The sequence below is a fragment of the Nymphaea colorata genome, chromosome 3, assembly GCF_008831285.2.
Source record: "Nymphaea colorata isolate Beijing-Zhang1983 chromosome 3, ASM883128v2, whole genome shotgun sequence".
NCBI lineage: Eukaryota > Viridiplantae > Streptophyta > Magnoliopsida > Nymphaeales > Nymphaeaceae > Nymphaea > Nymphaea colorata.
In genome coordinates this window covers 9042614-9062424 of record NC_045140.1, presented here as the reverse complement: position 1 = coordinate 9062424, position 19811 = coordinate 9042614, and the positions used below count along the sequence as shown (strand labels likewise).

General features: G+C 39.7%; 2 protein-coding genes across 2 annotated transcripts; one reads left to right on the top strand and one right to left on the bottom strand.

The window, feature by feature from the left end:
* Nucleotides 1-2242: 2242 nt before the first annotated feature.
* LOC116249576 (photosystem I reaction center subunit XI, chloroplastic) lies at nt 2243-3912 on the top strand. Its single transcript, XM_031622712.2, has 2 exons — nt 2243-2477; nt 3290-3912. The coding sequence occupies exons 1-2, from the start codon at nt 2310-2312 to the stop codon at nt 3776-3778; spliced, it is 657 nt and encodes a 218-aa protein (XP_031478572.1). The 5' UTR covers nt 2243-2309; the 3' UTR covers nt 3779-3912.
* Nucleotides 3913-5003: 1091 nt separating this feature from the next.
* LOC116251323 (eukaryotic translation initiation factor 3 subunit H-like) lies at nt 5004-19019 on the bottom strand. The gene is made up of 13 exons (XM_031625523.2): nt 18863-19019; nt 18592-18671; nt 17743-17859; nt 17529-17632; nt 17365-17431; nt 16589-16722; nt 15999-16047; nt 15030-15101; nt 14839-14940; nt 14675-14742; nt 14254-14406; nt 5955-6024; nt 5004-5285 (listed from the first exon to the last, which is right to left on the bottom strand). The coding sequence occupies exons 1-12, from the start codon at nt 18870-18872 to the stop codon at nt 5967-5969; spliced, it is 1014 nt and encodes a 337-aa protein (XP_031481383.1). The 5' UTR covers nt 18873-19019; the 3' UTR covers nt 5004-5285; nt 5955-5966.
* Between the last annotated feature and the right edge of the window lie 792 nt (nt 19020-19811).

The window sequence follows — 19811 nt, the reverse complement described above, 5'->3', positions numbered from 1 at the left end:
CAGCATTGGCTTTTTATAACTAGTAAAACTTATAAATTCAGATATTTGAATTTGGTAAGAATCGAATGTCCTGCTCGGAGATTAATGTAACAACATTGGATGTCATTTTCCAGCGCTGAACCATATGTGATTATTTATGTGGATTTCAAAAAATTTTCCTTATCCAACCGATTGAGGTGGTTTTGTCAGCAATAATTACTGAGTGAGTGTTTGCTTCTAGTTATAAGATGCATGTCATGCCTCGAAAAAAGTGATGAATGACAAAAAAGAGGAGGTGACAAGGGCGAAGACCTGGTCACATTAACATCAAGCATGGCAAACCTCAAGTCAAATCAACAATTTTCAATACTATTGGGATTGTTCTCCTATATTTAGAGTCTCTATAGTCTTTTGCTTTGCTATGTACTTCCTTTGCTTATGCTTGTTCACTTGTAAGGGAGTACCCTCCCACCGGTCTAAGTGTCATGTTTGGGGATTCTGTGTTTTGGGTGGTCTGCATTTGAATCCTTGTATGCGGCTTCGGCCAACCCTATGTAAACAAGTTGAGATTATTCTCCTTTCTTACCTCTCTCGTGATGTACAAAGATTTTCAAGAGAAATACATTGTGAGATTTCTTTATTCACACTGCTTTCTTTATGCACTTTGCTTTTCAAAACGATCTTTGCGCCCATTTTCGATGGTTTGAAGACTGACGGTAAATAGGTTCTTGTCATTCCGCACGGACTGAAGTTGTCAGCCCGTGACAGGGATAACACATTTTATAATGGAACCTAGTAAGTAGTTAATGCATGCCACACAACCCGACTGGTTACACTACCCATCACTTGATAAAAGATGAAGTAGAGCCCCGTATAGTTGGACCCTGCCCACTATTGAGAATGGGCTCGTATGTGTGGGTCCATGGGCAGTTGTCTACAACTCTACACCTATCTATACAATTGGGGAACATCTTGTTCTCTAATTCCTGCATGTTCTAGGAAGAGGTAGAACACATTGGCCCATCCAGCGCTTCGAGCCTTATGCTAGGAGGAGAGAGTTGTGTGCGCCATTCGGTGCATGCAGGACATTTATGCCCAATGAAACAGGGTAGGAGTGAGGTGTTCTACTAATTATTGACCCTTTTTTATTTTCTTTTTTGTCCCTATAATTTTTTATTAATCAGGGGCATTTTGGTCATTAATTGTGCTGTGCAAAAAAAAATTGTGCACCAACCAGCACATATAAACAGCTCCGGATGCTAGGAGGTCATGTGTTTGGACCGAACATGCGTTCAATCAGCCCAAACTTGCAACTGCACCATCGAGTTATATTACCACGTTTCTGCATTAAAAGCTGCTTTCCTCATGCTTGCTTGGATTTCCTTATACGCTAGCCAAAAACATGTCTTCCATTGTATTTGTATAAGCAATTAGCGTTTTAATAGGATTGGTGAATCGGTGATAAACTAACTCGATTCCCGTGGCTGATTCAAGAGTCCCATGCGTGTTTTTAACTAGTCTTTTAAAATATGTTGAGAATTTTATTTAAATTAATTTTTATATATTTTGAAAAAAAATGATTTTGTAATAATATATATATATATATAAAGAGAGAGAGAGACAGACAGAGGAGAGACACAACACCCAACACCCATCCTTAAGCCACATTAAATATCCCGCAATACATACACTGAACTTGCCAATGTGCGTGCAACCGTTTATTGGCAAGAAAAAACAAAACTTAAGACTAGATTCCACTCTTACACGATCCAAAGCTCAAGATCTGGCGATCCACAATCTAAAAACGTACACACGCACTCACGCCGCCACGCGCACAGACATAAACACACACACACGTAAACACATTTTGGTTGGTTTGAACAACATACTCTTATCATTTTCCACCATTAACAACCAGGGAAAAATTTCCCCATGAACTCATTTCTAATCTGGCCAATGAGCCAAGCTGGGCTCGATGAAGCGAAGTCCAGCGCAATGTTCGAACCGGCCTTTGTCTGCTTCACAAGTGGCAGCACGAGATGCTAGTAATTGATTCTCAATATCCAAGGCGGAAATTCACGAGCCAGTTTTCCGTCCTTGACTTTAAGTCAAAGGGTAATTCGGGTAAATCATCACTGGAGATAAGATAAGAGTTCCCTGGGGGTTGCAGTTCGTCCAATTGGGATTCGCCATCTTGACACCTCATCCATTGCCGTTCGTTTTCTCCTTCAAAATTTATATTCTCTATTTTCTTTTTATTTCTCCTCATCTCTCGTTATAGCCAGAAAGTTAAAGGAGGAGGAAGAAGAAGAGAAACAAGGAAAGCGGCAATGGCGACGTCCGTGGCATCGACTCCGGCCATCGTCGGCCAATTCAAGGGAAGGATCGCTACCAGAGGTCTTCTTGCTCCCAAGGGCATCTCAGGGATTCCCCTCAGAGTCTTGCCGTCCAGGAGAACGTCTACCACCTTCACCGTCAGAGCCGTGCAGACCGACAAGGTAAGGTCTCTTGCTGCACAATGACAAGTCTGCCACTGACCTTTCCTGGACTGACGAGTTTGGCTCGACGGCAGTTTCCCGTCGGCCGAACTGGAATTCTGGTAATTCGGTGTCGGTTTCAGTAGAAGTGCCTGAATTATCCCGTTATAAATCTGATCACTCTTCCGGATCAAGAATATATCTGTAATGCGAAATTAAAGAACTAGGAACTGCTTCTTAACGTTGCCTATTCTGAGAATATCGGGTGCTTAGCCTGAGAGTGGTGTGATGAGCATTTCAGCTGGATATCTCGGCTCTGACTGTGATTTGACCTATATATATAACTTGAAATCCTCTCTTGAGCTCCATCCGATACATTACATGGATAGTCTGCTATCAGAGGCGAGAAGGATTTCTCCTTACGGGTTATCTATACACACACCCCACACGGCCACACATAGGTAGATGTGCACATGCACACATGCAGGTCCACACAAACAGAGGCAGGTGCCTAAAGAACAACATTAACTATTCTTTTTTTCCACTTCAACAGTCGAGAGCAAAGGTGAAATATAACACACACACACACACACACATATATATATATATATATATATGGAAAGAGAGAGAGACATTTTTTGGTCATCTAATATTAATTCACAACTTTTTTTTAAGATCCTTTTTGACTTTTGAGGTTTAACACTTAAGGATTTGGCACCTATGCATTTCTTTTATATTCATATACACGTCTGTGATGTACTAAATTGACACCAATTTATAGACAAAGAAAAGAGTTTTTTCTACTTGACGAGTTATTGTTTCACCGGTTGCAGCCATACCAAGTGATAGAGCCACTCAATGGCGATCCCTTCATCGGAAGTCTAGAGACTCCCATCACTTCCAGCCCTCTCATAGCCTGGTACCTCTCCAACCTGCCCGCCTACCGGACTGCCGTGAGCCCACTTCTCCGTGGGATTGAGGTCGGCCTAGCCCATGGCTACCTCCTGGTTGGACCCTTTGTCAAGACCGGTCCATTGAGAAACACTATCTATGCTGGATCTGCTGGGTCTTTGGCTGCTGGTGGGCTGGTTGTGATCCTTTCCATCTGCCTGACCATGTATGGAGTTGCATCATTCAATGACGGTGAGCCATCTACGGGGCCGACGCTCACCTTGACCGGAAGGAAGAAGGAAGCAGACAAGCTTTTTACTGCAGATGGCTGGGCTGCCTTCTCGGGTGGGTTCTTCTTTGGAGGCATCTCTGGTGTCATCTGGGCCTACTTCCTCCTCTATGTTCTTGACCTCCCCTACTACATCAAGTGAAGTTCTGAAGTCTCTTCTACTTTGTTGGGTGGGTGGGCTTTGGATGTTTCATGTGCCTGAGGGGATGGACATATTATGTTGGAAGTGTATATTAGCTGGATTAATGGACCTGTTTTGATGCTTCTTCCTGCAAATTCACATTTGATTTAGATGCACTGCAGATTCCTAAATTAAAATGTTCAATTGATGGTGCATACATCCACTTATCCAACTCATCATTTAATTCGTATTGGTAAGTAGAATTAGAAAATGAACTCCGACTTGCACATACAGGGAACCAGTGAAAGCCAGGAGAACATCTTGTTAGGGAATTAAGCTTAAGACTTTCAACTAGAAGGAAGTCCAGAGTTCAATATGAGGCCTGCGTAAACCAAGGATGTCTGAATGATCCTCCTTGCCCACCTTCACTGAAGAAAAAAGAGCTTCTTATCTCAAGAAGCAGCATCTGCATGTTAGTTGGGATGTAAGTGGTTAATGTTTGGTGATCCAGATTTTAAAGAAACTGAGCATTTCGTTTCTGGCTTATTGGATTTGAACTCTGGCATAAAAAAAAAAAAAAAAATACTCTGATATTGTCAAGTTGACTGCCCCCTTCACTACATATCTGAAGTTCAAGTAAATAGGTTTTGCTTTACTGGGATCGCCTAACTCGATTCAGATGCGATCAGATGATTTATGGACTAAAGGAAAGGTTCAGCAAACCTTCATGTCTCGATCCAGTGCCATATTTTAAGTCAATCGAGTTGCAAATGCACAGAACTCGCCAGAAAGATCCATCTATTCGGCTAGGAATTTGACGTGGACATATACTGTAACATATGCATGTACATGATTAGAATCTCCCCAACATAAACATCTATATCAGTACACAAGGTTCAGTGTCTTTCTCACAAACAAGCATGGAGAGGTATAGGTAGAGAAGAAATAGATTTATCCTAGTCTGAACAAGAATGAAAGTCCATCCTTTTTGGGTTCAAGGTTCGATCAAGGTCAAGCTTTTATAATTGTAATTAAAACCGATCCAAGTAGTTAAAATCCTGTGTTTAGATCTGGAATATAGCCGGATCGAGACAGCGATCCAGATTAGGACTGATTCCTATTCCTATCCAGTTAAGCAAATCCAACACTGGGTTTTACACATTCAAAACCAATTGTACTTTGAATCTGAATACATCATGCATGCTCCTCAATGCCTATAATTAAGCGAACCACAACTTATAGGATCTAGGAAATATAATTTATAGATTAAATAACGAAAGTATGTCCCACAATATATTTGCCCAAGAACCTTACAGTCATAACCTCATTAACAACAAAACTTTAGGCACAAATGCCAAAGGTTCCAGAATTTAGAGAAAAAAAAAAAAGAAGCATATAAAGCGGCTGGCAATGCAAACTGTCCTGATCCCAGTCAAAATTGGGCACTGCTAAGAGCAGTCCCCCACAAAAAAGGTTCTACGAGTGGAAAAGCTCATCTTAGCCCACCAGAGATTAGCGCCGGTTACACCTACAAAGAAAAAAGGGGCTATGAGATTCATATAGCCGACCTACCTGAATATGCAAAACCCTGACCGGGCCAGTTGCATCACCCTTCCCTTTTCCATATATTGCTTCTTGATCAGGAGTGCCTGGAAACTTGTCAACCAGTCAAAAGTTTGATATCTGGTGTCTTTAATTGGCATGATATCATAGGGATTTGTCTTAATGCAGCTTGCGTGTCACAAAAGAAAAAGGTAAAGCTGATACACAAACTATCAATTTTTACCAAGAAATGCAGATGTTGCTACGACCCATATTGCAAAGCATATTATTGTGAATCTCGTTCTTGAAAAATTCTTGTAGTAAGGAAAATTTTGCAACGTCTGGACAGCTTTCTCAAGAAATTTCCCAACAAGAAAATCTTGCAGCATGTGAAAAGCTTTTGAATTTCACAATGGCAGAGCCGCAAAGGCAGAATATAAAAGTATTCATAGACTAACATTGTTTTACAATCATGATTGCTGTAAGAATATGATAATTTTCAGAATATATGACATTTCAAAAGTCTGCGACAGTAGTTATCTTCTTTAAATTCCCTGGAGTTTTTATGCCTTGAGAAACAGTAAAAGCCTATGGACAAAAAAAAAAACAATTCTTGTGAAGGCATGAACAAATAAAGTAAAAAATCATGCTTTACCTCAAACTATGGTCACTTCCGGTGCAATGCCTCCATCAAAGAGAATTTGTTGAAACTTTGTCCTGCAACCCTGCAAAGATCAAGTTCAGATTTCCTTGTTAAAACCCAGGTAAGATGTGAACTGTCATGAGTGTTCTCCAATAAACAGTCTAAAAGAAAAATTTTGACGTTCAGTGGTTAAGGAATTAATGTCGGAGTCTATGATACACGGGTACCGGTACCGGTAACCGGTATGGGGCTGGGTACGGCTCCGGTACGCATTGACCGTACCGGAGGCCGTATCCATCCAAAATTGGACACGGTCAACATTGACCGAGTCCAATTTTGTCCATTTTTTTAAACGTTTATTTCATTTTAACGTTAAAAATCATTTTGACGTTAAAAAAAAAAAAAAGTAAAACGAAACCCTTTCGTTTCTGTCTTTACGACTCTTTACCTCTCGTCTCTCTCCGGCAACGAAGCAGCGGCGACAGGCGACGGCAGGGGCGGCGAACGCAGGGCGGAACGGCGACGGCAGCAGCGACGGAAGGAGGTGACTGTGACGTTTTTTTCATTTTTTGTTTTCATTTTCATCGGCTCCACCCCTGCTTTCACCGCCGGCGACGGGTTGTGTGTGCAGAAAACTCATCGCCTGAAAGTGAAAACCCAACACCCCTCCCTCTAGCTCGCCCTTTCTCTACCCGAGAGGGTTTCAAATCTCTCTCCCTCTCTAGCCGAGAGGCTAGCCGACGATTTATAGCCCAGCCGCTTCCTCATGTGTTTTGTGTGTTTATTTGTATGTGTCAATGTGATTTGCAGCTTTTTTGTGTGTTTTCATAATAAACTTGATCTTCTTCCTGGTAAGCCAGAGATCAGAGAATATGATAGAGGCCTCCTTTTCATTCTTCACTGTCTTAGAATATGAGGCCTTTTCATTCTTCACTGTCTTAGAATATTGTTGAATGTGGATTGCATTTGCCAGCAGGGCATGTGAATGAGTGTTGCACTCATGCCGTTGTACTGAATGAGTGCTGCATGTAGAGCCGTTGTACTGTGATATATCGTTTCATGAGAGGATTCATCTATTTAGAATGATCCCTGTTTTTATTGGTTATGTGTTGCAGTTGCAGCTCATTTGCTAGGTTCTGTTCAGACATAAGTTGTAATGGCTGATAAAGGAAAAGAAATACTGCCTCCTACAGGAAGTGGGAATCTAGAAAGCAGCAGTGATAGTGTTAATACCGCTATAGTAGAGAAGGATAATCCATCTCAGCCTCTTTGGCGCTATGTGAAGAAACTATCAAAAGGACCAGGTGGTGGTGGGAATGTAATGTTTTCTTGCAAATTTTGTGATATGATGTTCACGGGCTCTTATACACGTTGCAAGGCACATTTGTTGCATATTTCTAGCGTTGGAATTAGACCATGCCCAAAAGTTACCAACGAGGAGATCAAGATATTCAAAAAAGAACAAGATGCAGCTGAGACGAAGAAATCTTCATCCAGATCAAGTGTGTCTGTTCCTCTTTATGCTACTGAAGGAGGTGAAGATCCTTCAAAGAAAAGAAAAACATTAGCACAAGCATTCAATAATATGGGAAGGGCAGAGATGTATAGAAGGATCGGAAGGTTCTTTTTTGCAAGTTCACTTCCTTTTAATGTAGCCAGAAGTCCTTATTGGAAAGATGTTGTTACAGGTTTGGCTAATTGCAGTTTGAGTGGTTATGTACCCCCGAGTTCAGAGAAGTTAAGAACAGTAATTCTTGCAGAAGAGAAGGCAAACATTGAAAAATTATTAGAGAAGAAATTTTCGTGGATACAATATGGAGTATCCATTGTTTCTGACGGGTGGACTGATATACAAAGGCGGCCACTAATAAATTTTATTGCTTATTCGCTTGATGGACCAATCTTCTTGAAATGTGTTGATGCATCTGGGGAGTATAAAGATGCTGAGTATTTAAAAGGGCTATTTATAGAAGTCATCAAAGAAGTGGGTGAAGATAATGTTGTGCAACTTCTTACTGATAATACTCCAGTTTGCCAACGAGCAGGAATGAATTTGGCAAGTGATCCCAAGTATAGTCACATATTCTGGACTCCTTGTGTGGCACACAGTATAAATCTAGCACTTAAAAGTATTTGCAACCCATCAAAAGATGATCCAAATGCCAGTTTCTTGTGTTCATGGATTGAGGAGCTTGAGCATGATGTCAGAAACATCAGAAATTTTGTTGTAAACCACAACAATGCTCTTGCTATATTTAATAGGCATTCTGATTTGAAATTGTTGAAGGTAGCAGAGACTCGTTTTGCATCCATTATCGTAATGATAAAAAGAATAAAGCAGGTGAAACATGCATTAACACTTATGGTGACTGACAATGATTGGGAGTTTTATCAGAATGATGACAACGTGAAGGCTCAAGAAATTAAAAAATGCATTTTAGAAGATGAATGGTGGGATAAAGTTACATATTTTCTACAGTTTACAGAGCCTATTTGGCAGATGCTGAGAGAAGTTGATAAAGAAGGGCCCATGCTTCATAAAGTTTATAATATGTGGGATAACATGATTGAAAAAATTCAAAACATCATTTTTAGACATGAGAAGAAGAATGTTGCACTTGATGATTCTGAGTTTTTTGATCATGTGCATAGAATTTTAGTAAGAAGTTTGAACAAAAGCAATAACCTTTTGCATTGTATAGCACACTCTTTAAATCCCAAATATTATGGACAAACATGGTTGGCAGGAGGTACTGGTCGTGTTCCTCCTAATTGAGATCCAAAAATATCAAAAAATAGGGAGATATGTTTGGGAAGACTGTATTCTGATTTTCATCGGTTAAAGATAATAAATAATGAGTTTGCGAGCTTCTCTGGTGGAAGAAATGATTCAATACAAGCTGCAATGGCAAGAGATGAAGAAGATCCTGTTAATTGGTAGTTGTGTTTTGGAGCATCGACACCAAATCTCCAACAACTTGCGCTGAAGTTATTATCTCAACCTGCAACATCTTCATGTTGTGAAAGAAATTGGAGCACTTATTCTCAAATTCACAACATCAAGAGAAATAAGCTAACTAGTAAGCGAGCAGAAGATTTAGTTTATGTCCACTCCAACCTACGCTTACTTTCACGTACTTCAAATGATTATAGGTATTTCTTTCTTTTTGTATCTTTGATATGTATACATGATTTAATTTATGTCCACTCCAACCTCTTCATGTTGTAAAAGAAATTGTTGCAACTTTCAGTTCAGGATCATCCAAGTATTGGGATGTTAATCCAGAGGACATTGATGTGGAACTTGATGGAGAACATGATTTGCATGCTTTTAACATGGACCTTACAGAACCTGTTGCTCCTTCTAATCTTCATGATGCGACTGAGGAGAATCAAGAAAGCTGACATGTTTGTATAATTGTATGTTAATTACTTCCATACTATGTTTTGGACCATGATTTTATTCTATTTGCAATTTTTTGATATATATGTGTGAATATGTTATTTTGTTTGAAATTTTTTGATATATATATATATTTATATATATATATATATGCCCGTGTGTACGGCTGTACCTCCGTACCCAAATTTTTTGAAAATGGTCCGTACCCGTACCCTTATCCGTACCTATGTGACATAGTGTCGGACATACTAAACATGACACGCTAAGGCTACATAACTCATAGTCTAGTTCCAACATATCAGGATCTTTGACCACCTAGCAACCTATGGACTCTGTAACTGCAACAATGATGAAACTTTTAAAGTTTTACTTTTCAATCAATCAGCTCTCTATGTTTCCTTTCTTCAATGAAAGCACAAATGATGAAAGAAGCGGCCCCATGCAAATGAAAACTATTTCATTCTTGTAGCTGTATGTTACTACCATTGCCTCTCCTAAAAAGAAACCTATCCGGTTGACGTCAAAATTTCCAAGCCACCAAGCAGGCTTCTTCTGTTTGGCATCACACATGTCCAGCAGCTTCATAGGCAATTTTATGCTTCTCAACAATAACTATATGCACTTAACGAATGCTTAGAGACATTAATATGCAAAAAGGACTAAAGATGATAAAAAAAATGGAGTAATCACCGTAATGCAGGATATGATCAGTTACAACATCTATATACCAAGCAATTGATGTATGGTACTATTTGATCACAGGCATCCTACCCGTGCTGGCCTAAAAGTTAAAACCAACGTCAGCAAAACAACACCTATTTGCTCCAGTTACTAGCAGCTGCTGTTTTGAATATCAAGTGGGTCCAATGCATAAAAACAGGTTAAAGGTATTTCAACTACGTACAGGAGCTTAAACTAAAAATTCTTTACCTTGAGTTGATACCGCTGCATGCATTGATAAGGCTTTAGCAATATAACAAAGGTCTACCCCTACAGGAAGCTCAACATGATAATACTATTGGATATGATATAGGGCTAATTATATAATGATTGCATTTATGGGCATGTTTCCATTCATTGAATTTTAGGGTTGTAGTAATATGACTTGCCAGGCTGCAACATGAAAAATAGTAGAGCTTAGAAGACCACTGGCTTTGATGAGAGGCCTGAGGTAGGATTTTCTCATGGCACCTGTAGGGACTAAATTAAGAAAAAAAAAACTGGCATCAAAGAAACACTCCTTCTGTTAGGGACCGGGTATAGAATGGATCGGATCCTCATGGGATCAATCCAATAGTGCTCATAAATAAGGTCAAAGGGCCTTAGTTGAAGATCACCATGAATTTTGAGTGTTTTACCTTCTGGGAAGAGAAGACCCGAATCGGAGATTGGGGTGGGGTGTGTGTGTTATCAGGTTCCTCTTGTAAGGGATGATTGTGTTAGTAGTAGTGGCTAACAATGGTATCAGAGCCAAGCATGCTGTTTCCACATACGATCATTTATCGCCCTCTTCAACCATCTGACGAGATTCCAAACGATTACACACTTCTGCAGCTGGGATAGCAGGTATATGGCCCCAGCCCCGACTCTTGGAGCCCAAACCGTTCGAGTATGACAACTACATCGGCAACCTTGCAAGATTCAGATTATGGTTGCGGACGCAGTTATTCATCTTCTTGGGCAAGGACCGCTACCAAGAATTGTGCCGCCCAAAGGGAATTACCTTCTGGCCAATCTGGCCGAACGAACAGCCCTCCATTGTGGAGATGGGAGAAGAAGTTGAGAGATTGGACAATGATTGTTGGTGGTTAGCCATGAAAGCGGAAGGGGAGGGGAGTAGATTGCAGTTTCCAGGACCATGTTGGGCTCCCTGAAAGCCAGATATGGAGAAGGAGACAATGCTGCTGTTGGTTGACCGAGTCTTGAGGCTTTTGGAAGATTGCAAACAAAACTGGAAGAAGGAAGAGTGCAGCCAGACCACCAACCAATATTGCCTTGGACTTAAAAAGGGGGTAAAGAAGACGAGGCTCCAAACCTGGTGAAGGATGTAAATCAAGGAGAAGAGGCAGACGAGTCTTGGGAGAAAACAGGGAAGGTGGTGCGTGCCCATAGTATGCTGAATCGATATTTCCAGCTCGGAGACAGTGGGCCAGAGAAGCCTACTGTGTGGGCAGCCACGGAGAAGGTTGCTCTTCCGGTCGAAGATATCCTCCCATTCCGATCGTTCCTTGAGGAAACAACCATGGAAATCGTCGAGTACCTGATGGATGCTGAGGTCGTTTTTCCTATTCTAGGTTGCAACTTTCAGGTCCTTGAGCAGGTCTTCATAGAGAATCAAGGAGGTGACTGTAACTAGGCCAGACGTCTAAAGAATGAGGAGGCACTCAAGTCTTTCCTAGATAATAAGGATGCTCTCAGAGGAACTGCTTTGACTCTCGACGAATTGGGAGATTTTGATAGTGAAACTTTTCTTCTTGAAAAGCTTACAAAAGAACAACAGTCTTATCTCTATGTCTATCAGCTTCTAGGGCAAGTTAAATGCAGGCTTAAGGATCACAGTGGAGGTGCCGCTGCTTATATAAACCTTCTATTGCGAACAAACATGGGCACTTTTAAAGGAGTGTGCGGGTCGATGAATGCCTGGATGATTGTCGAGAAGCCAAGGAGGCTGTTCACACTATGGGGTTTAGTTGTCTCCTACCCAACTAACCAGTGTGTCTATGGAGATGACATATATGTGCCAATGTTAAAAAGCTGCAAGGTGGCAGGCAGCTGAGTGAGTGGAAGTCATGTGGAAGCTTCTAATGATGTTGCCAACCTAATGGGGACAGTTGCATATGAGAAACGAGCCAGGTCCTTTTGTGAACAAGGGGAATTAGAGATGCTTTTCCATGCTGAGTGTCTAAACTTCTCTCCAACAAGTTTAAGAAAAGTTGAACCTAAGGTTTGTTGTAGCTGCTACGGAAGCTTGAATGGGGAATTAATAGGCGTTGATGAGACAGCTACTGAAAGGAGACGGTAGTGTTAACGACAAGCAGGATTCGAGCAGGAATGAGGAGGGGCATTTAGGGGACCAAATGGTTACAGGCCTTGAATCTGTCAAGAAGGGAATGAGGCTGAAGGCGTTAATAAATCTGAAAAGGGGTAGTAGTAAAAGGAATGGTGCATTCGCTGTTATACGATCACAGGTCCTAAAGGAGTACTAAGCAAGCAGGTATAGGCTGGTAGATCACAGTTTGGGCATTCCCAAAACATTAAAGAGGTATATGCTGACAAGATTGTCACAAAGTTTCCCAAAGAAAGAATTGAAGAGATTGTTCAGCCTTCAGGAATGATGGACACTTTTCTCAATCTCGTGAGGGACACGTTATTTATGACCCATTTCCAGCCAGTCACAGCAAACTAGTCTAACATGCAATTACAGGTTAATTTCATGAATAGAGAAACATTGCTTGAAATTGCCAAAAAATTTAAGAACTATCCATGGCATTTTCTGGCAGAGATAAAAGTTGGACTCCAGAGGGTCAATCTTTTACCAAAGAGGTTCTTCTCATTACTGGAAGCGTAATTACACAATTAGAATTGAAAGAATGGAAGCAGCAGTGGTAGTTGTAGAGATGACAAAAGATCTTGCCATAGTACAAATTCATTCCAATGGGCTGTTCTATGGAGGACTACCCCTGCACAGAGTCCTGAGGAGAGCTGTAACACAAACACAGCTTCCAATCCCTATTCACCGTGACCAAAGAGACTGCACCACATAACTATTTGAGGCATGGGAAAAGAAACTTGACTCAGATGGACTTCATTGTTTGCAAGGTTCTCATCATCCTCTACCCGTCAAAAACAAATATTCAAGGAAGGAAGACAGGGTTGCTTGCCAGGAAAGGAGGAGAGGAAAGCAATCAAGAGATATAAATCATGGCATAAGGAACTAGCTCCGACACACGAATTTATCAACGAGGCCAAGGTTCATATGTTGATAGATGTATTGAAAATGACCATGAGAAAAACCCCAGCGACAGGCCCAAATCTGATGGGAAGAAGGGCCTGCTATCAACTTAATGGAAGCAGAGATTTTTCTGTTCTGTTGGGTGTTGTGGGGTTGCTGCAGGAGCTTATAAAGACATGCACCAAGTTAGGTGATTGGGAGTCTATGCAAATACAAAGGCCTGGAATACATCTCTTGGCTCACTAAAAGGCTCTTACAAGTCAGCAGTCTTTCCTTACACCTTGAGAACAAGGTGTTTTTCAAAGGGGGAGTATTGTTAGGCACCGGGTATATAATAGATCAGATCCTCACGGGTTTGATCCAGTAGTGCTTATAAATAAGGTCGAAGGACCTTAGTTGAGGATCACCAGTAATTTTGAGCGTTTTACCTTCTGGGAAGGGAAGACCCTAATCGGGGGGTGGGGAGTGCATGTGTTAGCGGGTTCCTCTTGTAAGGGGTGTTCGTGTTAGCAGTGGCTAACACCTTCATTATTGCCACTTGGGAGGGAGGTAAACAAGTCGGAACTGTACGTTAGTTCAGTTGTTCATACATAAGAACCAACCCAGTCTTCTAAGTAAATTTCCACCGCCTTCACTCTTGATGAATATTCTTCAAAGGTTCAACTCAATATACTGAAAATAATACGGCACATCACGGTCCCCAGACAGAGCAGGCTTAGACCAAATTGTTGTTTTGATGTGCAAGAACCAAGTCTCAAGAGATCGTAAAAATGGCACCTCTTAAATTCTTGATGGAAGATGAAAATGTTCAACCAAAAGCTATCAAAATTATATTTCTTCTAAAAAACTACCTCAAATTAAGTACAAATTAGAGTAAACAAGCAACCAAAGCGGCTTTGAAAGAATAAAAACCTCAACAAAGAAAACATGAACAAGAATAGCAGTCTTCAACATACCCATTTATTTGATTGCAGTAATTAGAAATTTGATTTGTTATGAGAAAGCTATCAAGACGTGAAGGTTCAGGAAGAGGCTTAAAGATTGGATTTGAAGGATCTTCCTCTGGCAATGGCTCCTCTCCAGCAGCCTTGCGAGCCATGTTCTCAGCCCTGTACAAGGGAAGAAATATTAAACAAAAAAAATACAAATGAACTAGGTCAAGTACGCAACAAGGTCATTCGATTCAGATATATGGTAGAGTCCAGAGCTCTCCCACTCTTCTCCTTCCTTCCCTCATTAATCTTATACAAGTAAAATGATAAATGAACTAGGACAAATACAGCATAGGATGAATTTATTTTAGCTATATTGTGGGATCAAACTTCTGTCATATTAACTGATTGTGAAAGAACTTCTGATGATGGTGTCTGTCATTACCTTCTTTTCTGTAGCCATGCCTGCTGCTGGGATTGCTGCCGTGAAAGATTACGATAATAAAATTGAAACTGAAAAGGAAGAGAAGGAATTAGGCATGCTCACCTCCACATGTTCAAAGAGCTAAGAAAAGGCAAAAAAAAAGCAAGAAAAACCTAAATTCTTACTTTCTGTTGTTCCATGGATAGATCATCCATGCATTCAATTAAAAATTCTAAGTTCCGCTCCATGAATGGGTTTGTGGATAAGGAAAGACGATCATAATCACACTGCAAGAAGACAAAAAAGATTAAATTTTTCAACCAAGGAGAGGGGGGTGGGTGTGAGGTGGCGTTTGGAAGCTGGCATGAGACTAGACCTGAGTGACAGGAGTATCAGGTTCCAGATCTGACATGAAAGCGCTTATTAGAGCAGAATTTGAAACCTTGATCTGAAATAAATTTGAAACCAACATACAAATTTTAGTAAGGTGAAAATGATTATGTTTGCCTGATAATATTCCAAAGATCAAACTGTAACAACTCTATCCAAAACTGACCCAGCTGGCTTGGTATGTAGATCCTAACCTGCCTCATAGTTGGCCTCAGTTTGCACAAAGAAAAGCTAAGAACCATGGTAACCAAATAATATGTCACACAGGTATATGAGCTCCTCAAATTTTCTCAAAACTGTTAATGTACAATTACTTTTATGTCCTTCAGACATGCAGCATTACAGTCCACTCCGTGTAAGGAACACATGTCCTTGCATGTTATACCTATGTTCAAGTGTTGAAATTAGCAACTCAATATTAATTATCAATTTGGTCCAAAATTGTCTTGAGTGCTTATTCTAGCATCTCTGTGTCCACCACATAGTTTCTTCAGCTTGTGCCCCAAAAACACTATGGACCATCGCAACCAATAGTGGAGGACATGGGTTTATAAATCCGTCAAGGGTTTTGAAAACCATAAGCACAGTATCAAACTATCTCCACTTTGAAATGTTACAATTAATCCCCCCTTAGGCACATGTTTCCATGTGCAAGACCTCAAGTCTAAACGTCGAACTTGGCCCCATAAAATTCCCAATCAAAACAAACACTAGGTATTGCAAATCCCACCCTGCTATGTAGCTAGTTTCTGTTTGTATCCAAAAATGCTATGAGCCAAGACAACTAACAGTGTGGAGAACATGTGAATAATGATCAATATAGTGCCAAACTATCCACATTTTGGCATGTTACGCAAACAATATCTTCTCGTGACTAATAGGCATAGAGAAGATTTACATACAAATTTTGAAAAAAGCACCATAACAAGTAATGAACTAAGATCAGGCCCCATACAGGTATTTCTTCAAAGACATCCACCCACGCCAATTTTTTCTCCCTCAGCCTATAAAAAGAATGCATCCATAAAATAGGTTAAAAGAATGAAATAAAACATGATAAAGTACACATTACGCATGCATACATATTGAACATGTACTATTGTCACAAAGCTCGCCATTTTTTCCACAATATCATGTTACAAGGGAAAACAAGTAAACAGGATAAAATGTGAAAATTCATGATAATTTGAAAATATCAACCAAAAAGTTTTTTTTTGTTTTTAACATGTTTTTATCTCAATATTTTCACATATATAAGAAAAAAATCTTTAATATATGGGTTTCTTTTAACATTTAACATCTATTTTCAAATTTTACCAATGTTTTTGCAATAAAGTTAATAGAAAGCTCAAAACTTTGTAATTTGTTATTATTTTTATATTTATTTATTTTTTTAAATTCCAAAAAATTCTTGAGATTTTCTGAGGTAAACAAAACTTTCCAATTAATACCTGCGAAAAACGTGACTGAGAAAGACTGAAAAATAGTATTTGTGACCATGATGTATACATATATGATTAGTGAAAGTAAAGAAAATGAATGTACTTCTCGCCAGTAAAATTGTTGCTGCGGTGTAGATCCATAAATGAATCTGTGAGCTTCAAGGCCTTAAGTGCGAGCACACCTTGACTAGATCTTGAAGGGTCATAAATGATGCAGACACATCGTCTGATGTTCTCCTGTAAATGGGCAATTGGGAACCATACATCAGTTGGAGAACCACCAAAATTCAAACATGGACCAACCTAATGTAACTGCTATTATGTAAAATACTATATGGTTCCCCTACGGATAGCTGTAAATGAAAAAATCTTGTCTAAATGTACAAAAAATGGTCCTGCATATGCTATGCATATCTCAAGGTCCTGTTAACAAATTAAAAGAACAGGTTTATGTTAATGTCATCATCTAGCACCTATAATCATGGTCCAGTATCCAAATAATATGTGTATCTAGGTCATCCAGACAATAACCAGAGGCTGTAATGAACAAGACTGAAACCAATCAGATTCTCTAGAAAAAGAGAAACAGTTGTATGTTATGACACTTCTATTCTATCACTGGTAGACCTAAACCAATTTCACACTTCCTCAATTTTTTCCTCCTATACAAGAACAATCAGGCTATGAAATGGAAAATATATTGCTGTCTTTTATGGTTGCAGCTGAAAACCAGCCTACAGTGGAAAGAGAAAATGTATACTTGAGGATAAACATCAAGTGAAATTTATTACTGAATAGAAGAAGTGAAAATAAAGAGGTGCAGTGGCACATCAATTCAAATTCTCCACATAAGCCACAGGACAGATGAACCAAACTTACCTGGTAATTCATGAAAGTTTCAATCAATTCTACAGTCTGGTAAGAACCCATATAGGTCGACTGATACCTGGTGAACATCGACAAGGAGATGAAATCATCAATGCTACAAGAATCAATGCTAATAATACAGCAGATTACCAACTATATATGCAAGTTCCTCATACCATCCAACGGTGTTGTTATCAACATTAACATCTCTCAAGCACCTCATCATCTCAAGCTGATAGCTAGCCCCATCTGCTTCAATTTCCTCATCATCTTCCCGGATCTAAGAATCAATTCATTCACAAAGGGTAAATGCAAAGCCAAGCCTGTGATGATTAAAGAGATATGTGCTGGTAAACCATTTGAAAGGTCAAGTAGAACTGAAGCACAAACCGGGAATGGGAAGCAGTTCGTAACTTCCAGAACGCTACCAACATCCAACCCCAAAAGTTGCCCAGTAACCAGAGCAGGCATAAACTCTTTACAGTGCTTAATTATCTTCAAGATAGCCTGTACAAGAATATCACAGATCAACAGAGGAATATCAAAGAAATTTTTGCAGATGTGTTAGTGGGGTGGTTAACTAGCAAGGAAACATATAAAGGCTTTGCTCCGTCACATCCTCATACAATTCAATGGTCATAAAAAAATCTTACTGTCCACCACTGTAGACCGCATATATGTCCGCAATGGAATGGATAATCTTCTTAAGGTGGTCCAAAATTATTTGAAAGAACCACCATTATCATATACATGTTGTAACGACCCAGCCCAAAACTGAATCAAGCACCTTGTCTGGTAGTTCCACACCCATCCTCTAGTCTCCTTCAAGTGAGCACTCAAACGAGCCATAGAGTAGGTTAGGACACAAAGTATAAATTGGACCTAAATATGCAAGTTCATCATTCTCTTCCAAATTTCTAGATAAATAATCATTTCTCGCTCATTCTATATACGGGGTGCTACAGTACAAACAGACATAAATACAATTTGTGCACCAAGAAACAGATAGGTAGTTAGCAATTCTACAATAAATTCCACAGCATGGTAAAAATTCAGAAACATTCCAATCACACGTGCATGCTTGGTGCTCCCTAAACTAACCATGAGAAGTTGAGAACCATAACATTCTAATGTTTTACCATTATAAAGCCAAATCAAGCTCATGAACATGTGAAATAAAAATAACTCCAGAAAAGAAACGAAGAAGAAAGAAAAGAGGCATGGGCAGGACAGAATTACCAAGCCTTCGATCTGGACAACTCTCAAAGGCGAGGAAACCTCCTCCGAGGACGCTACTTGGAGGAAGGACCGCATTGTAGCTGTGACCAAAACCAATGGAGAAGATTTTGCACGAAAATCAGAAAGCAGCGGGAACAATGAATCGAACACCACTAATGAAAAAAAAAAATACGACCCAATAACGGAACAATGAGTTGAACACTGCCAATGAAAACATCCAACAACAGACAAACAAGTTTCAACAACAAAGAGAGAGAGAGAGAGTACTAACGATTTGCCATGTTCTCCTAGAGCGAGAAAGAGCTCTACAACCGTAGGAGGTGGGGCTTGCTTCCGACGGATGCAGCACCGAGTCTCGCCGCGAGAGAGAGGGAGAGAGCGGAGAGCAGGGAGAGAGAGAGAGAGGTTTGGTCATTGGTGCCGGCAAGACTTTTTGATAAATATCACTTGAGGGCCAAATGTTTAGCTAATTTCTGAATTACGCCATGTTTATGTAAATCGGGAGAGGCAAATGCTTCAAAAGGAAGCGCGTTAATTCAAGTTTGCGTTGTTGACGGCCAGTTCTACTACTCGACAGATCAAACTAAAACATGGAAGTCTATGGTTTGATATAAATATATTTTAAAAACAATTTTTAGAATTTTGTCTAAAGTTTTTCAAAAAAAACACAAATCTTGGTTGAATTAGGCATCGCGAATATGATGCCCTTCTTAATCAAATTAATTCTTAAATCTTAGAGAACGGACAATTTGATACAATCATCATATATCCTTTTCTATATTGGAAGAAATAGTCAAGTATAGATCATCGATTTTCATATTAGAAAACGATTATCTTTCTAAGTTTTGTCTATGGGCAACAAGTTCCTTTCAACCAACTGTTTGACAAAGATTTAATTTACTGTTACGTTAGCTCCCATAATAAATGCATATAATATTTTATGCAACGGTTTTTCGTTTATCAACCGATCAATATGGATTTGCTTCACCATTATGTTCTCTTGTCTAAATCCCGAACTTAAATGTGTTGGTGCAATGAGTTGGGTTTGTGGCTCTTGTACAGACAACCACAGTTCAAATTCCATTGCTCTTTAAGAAACCAAACTTGCTCTAAGACTCAGGTGGCATGAGTTGTAAAATAAGTTTTTATTTTAATTTTCTTAAACATTCTAAAATAGTTATTAATTGCTTTTTTCAAAAGATTAAAAATGTCAGCGTGTT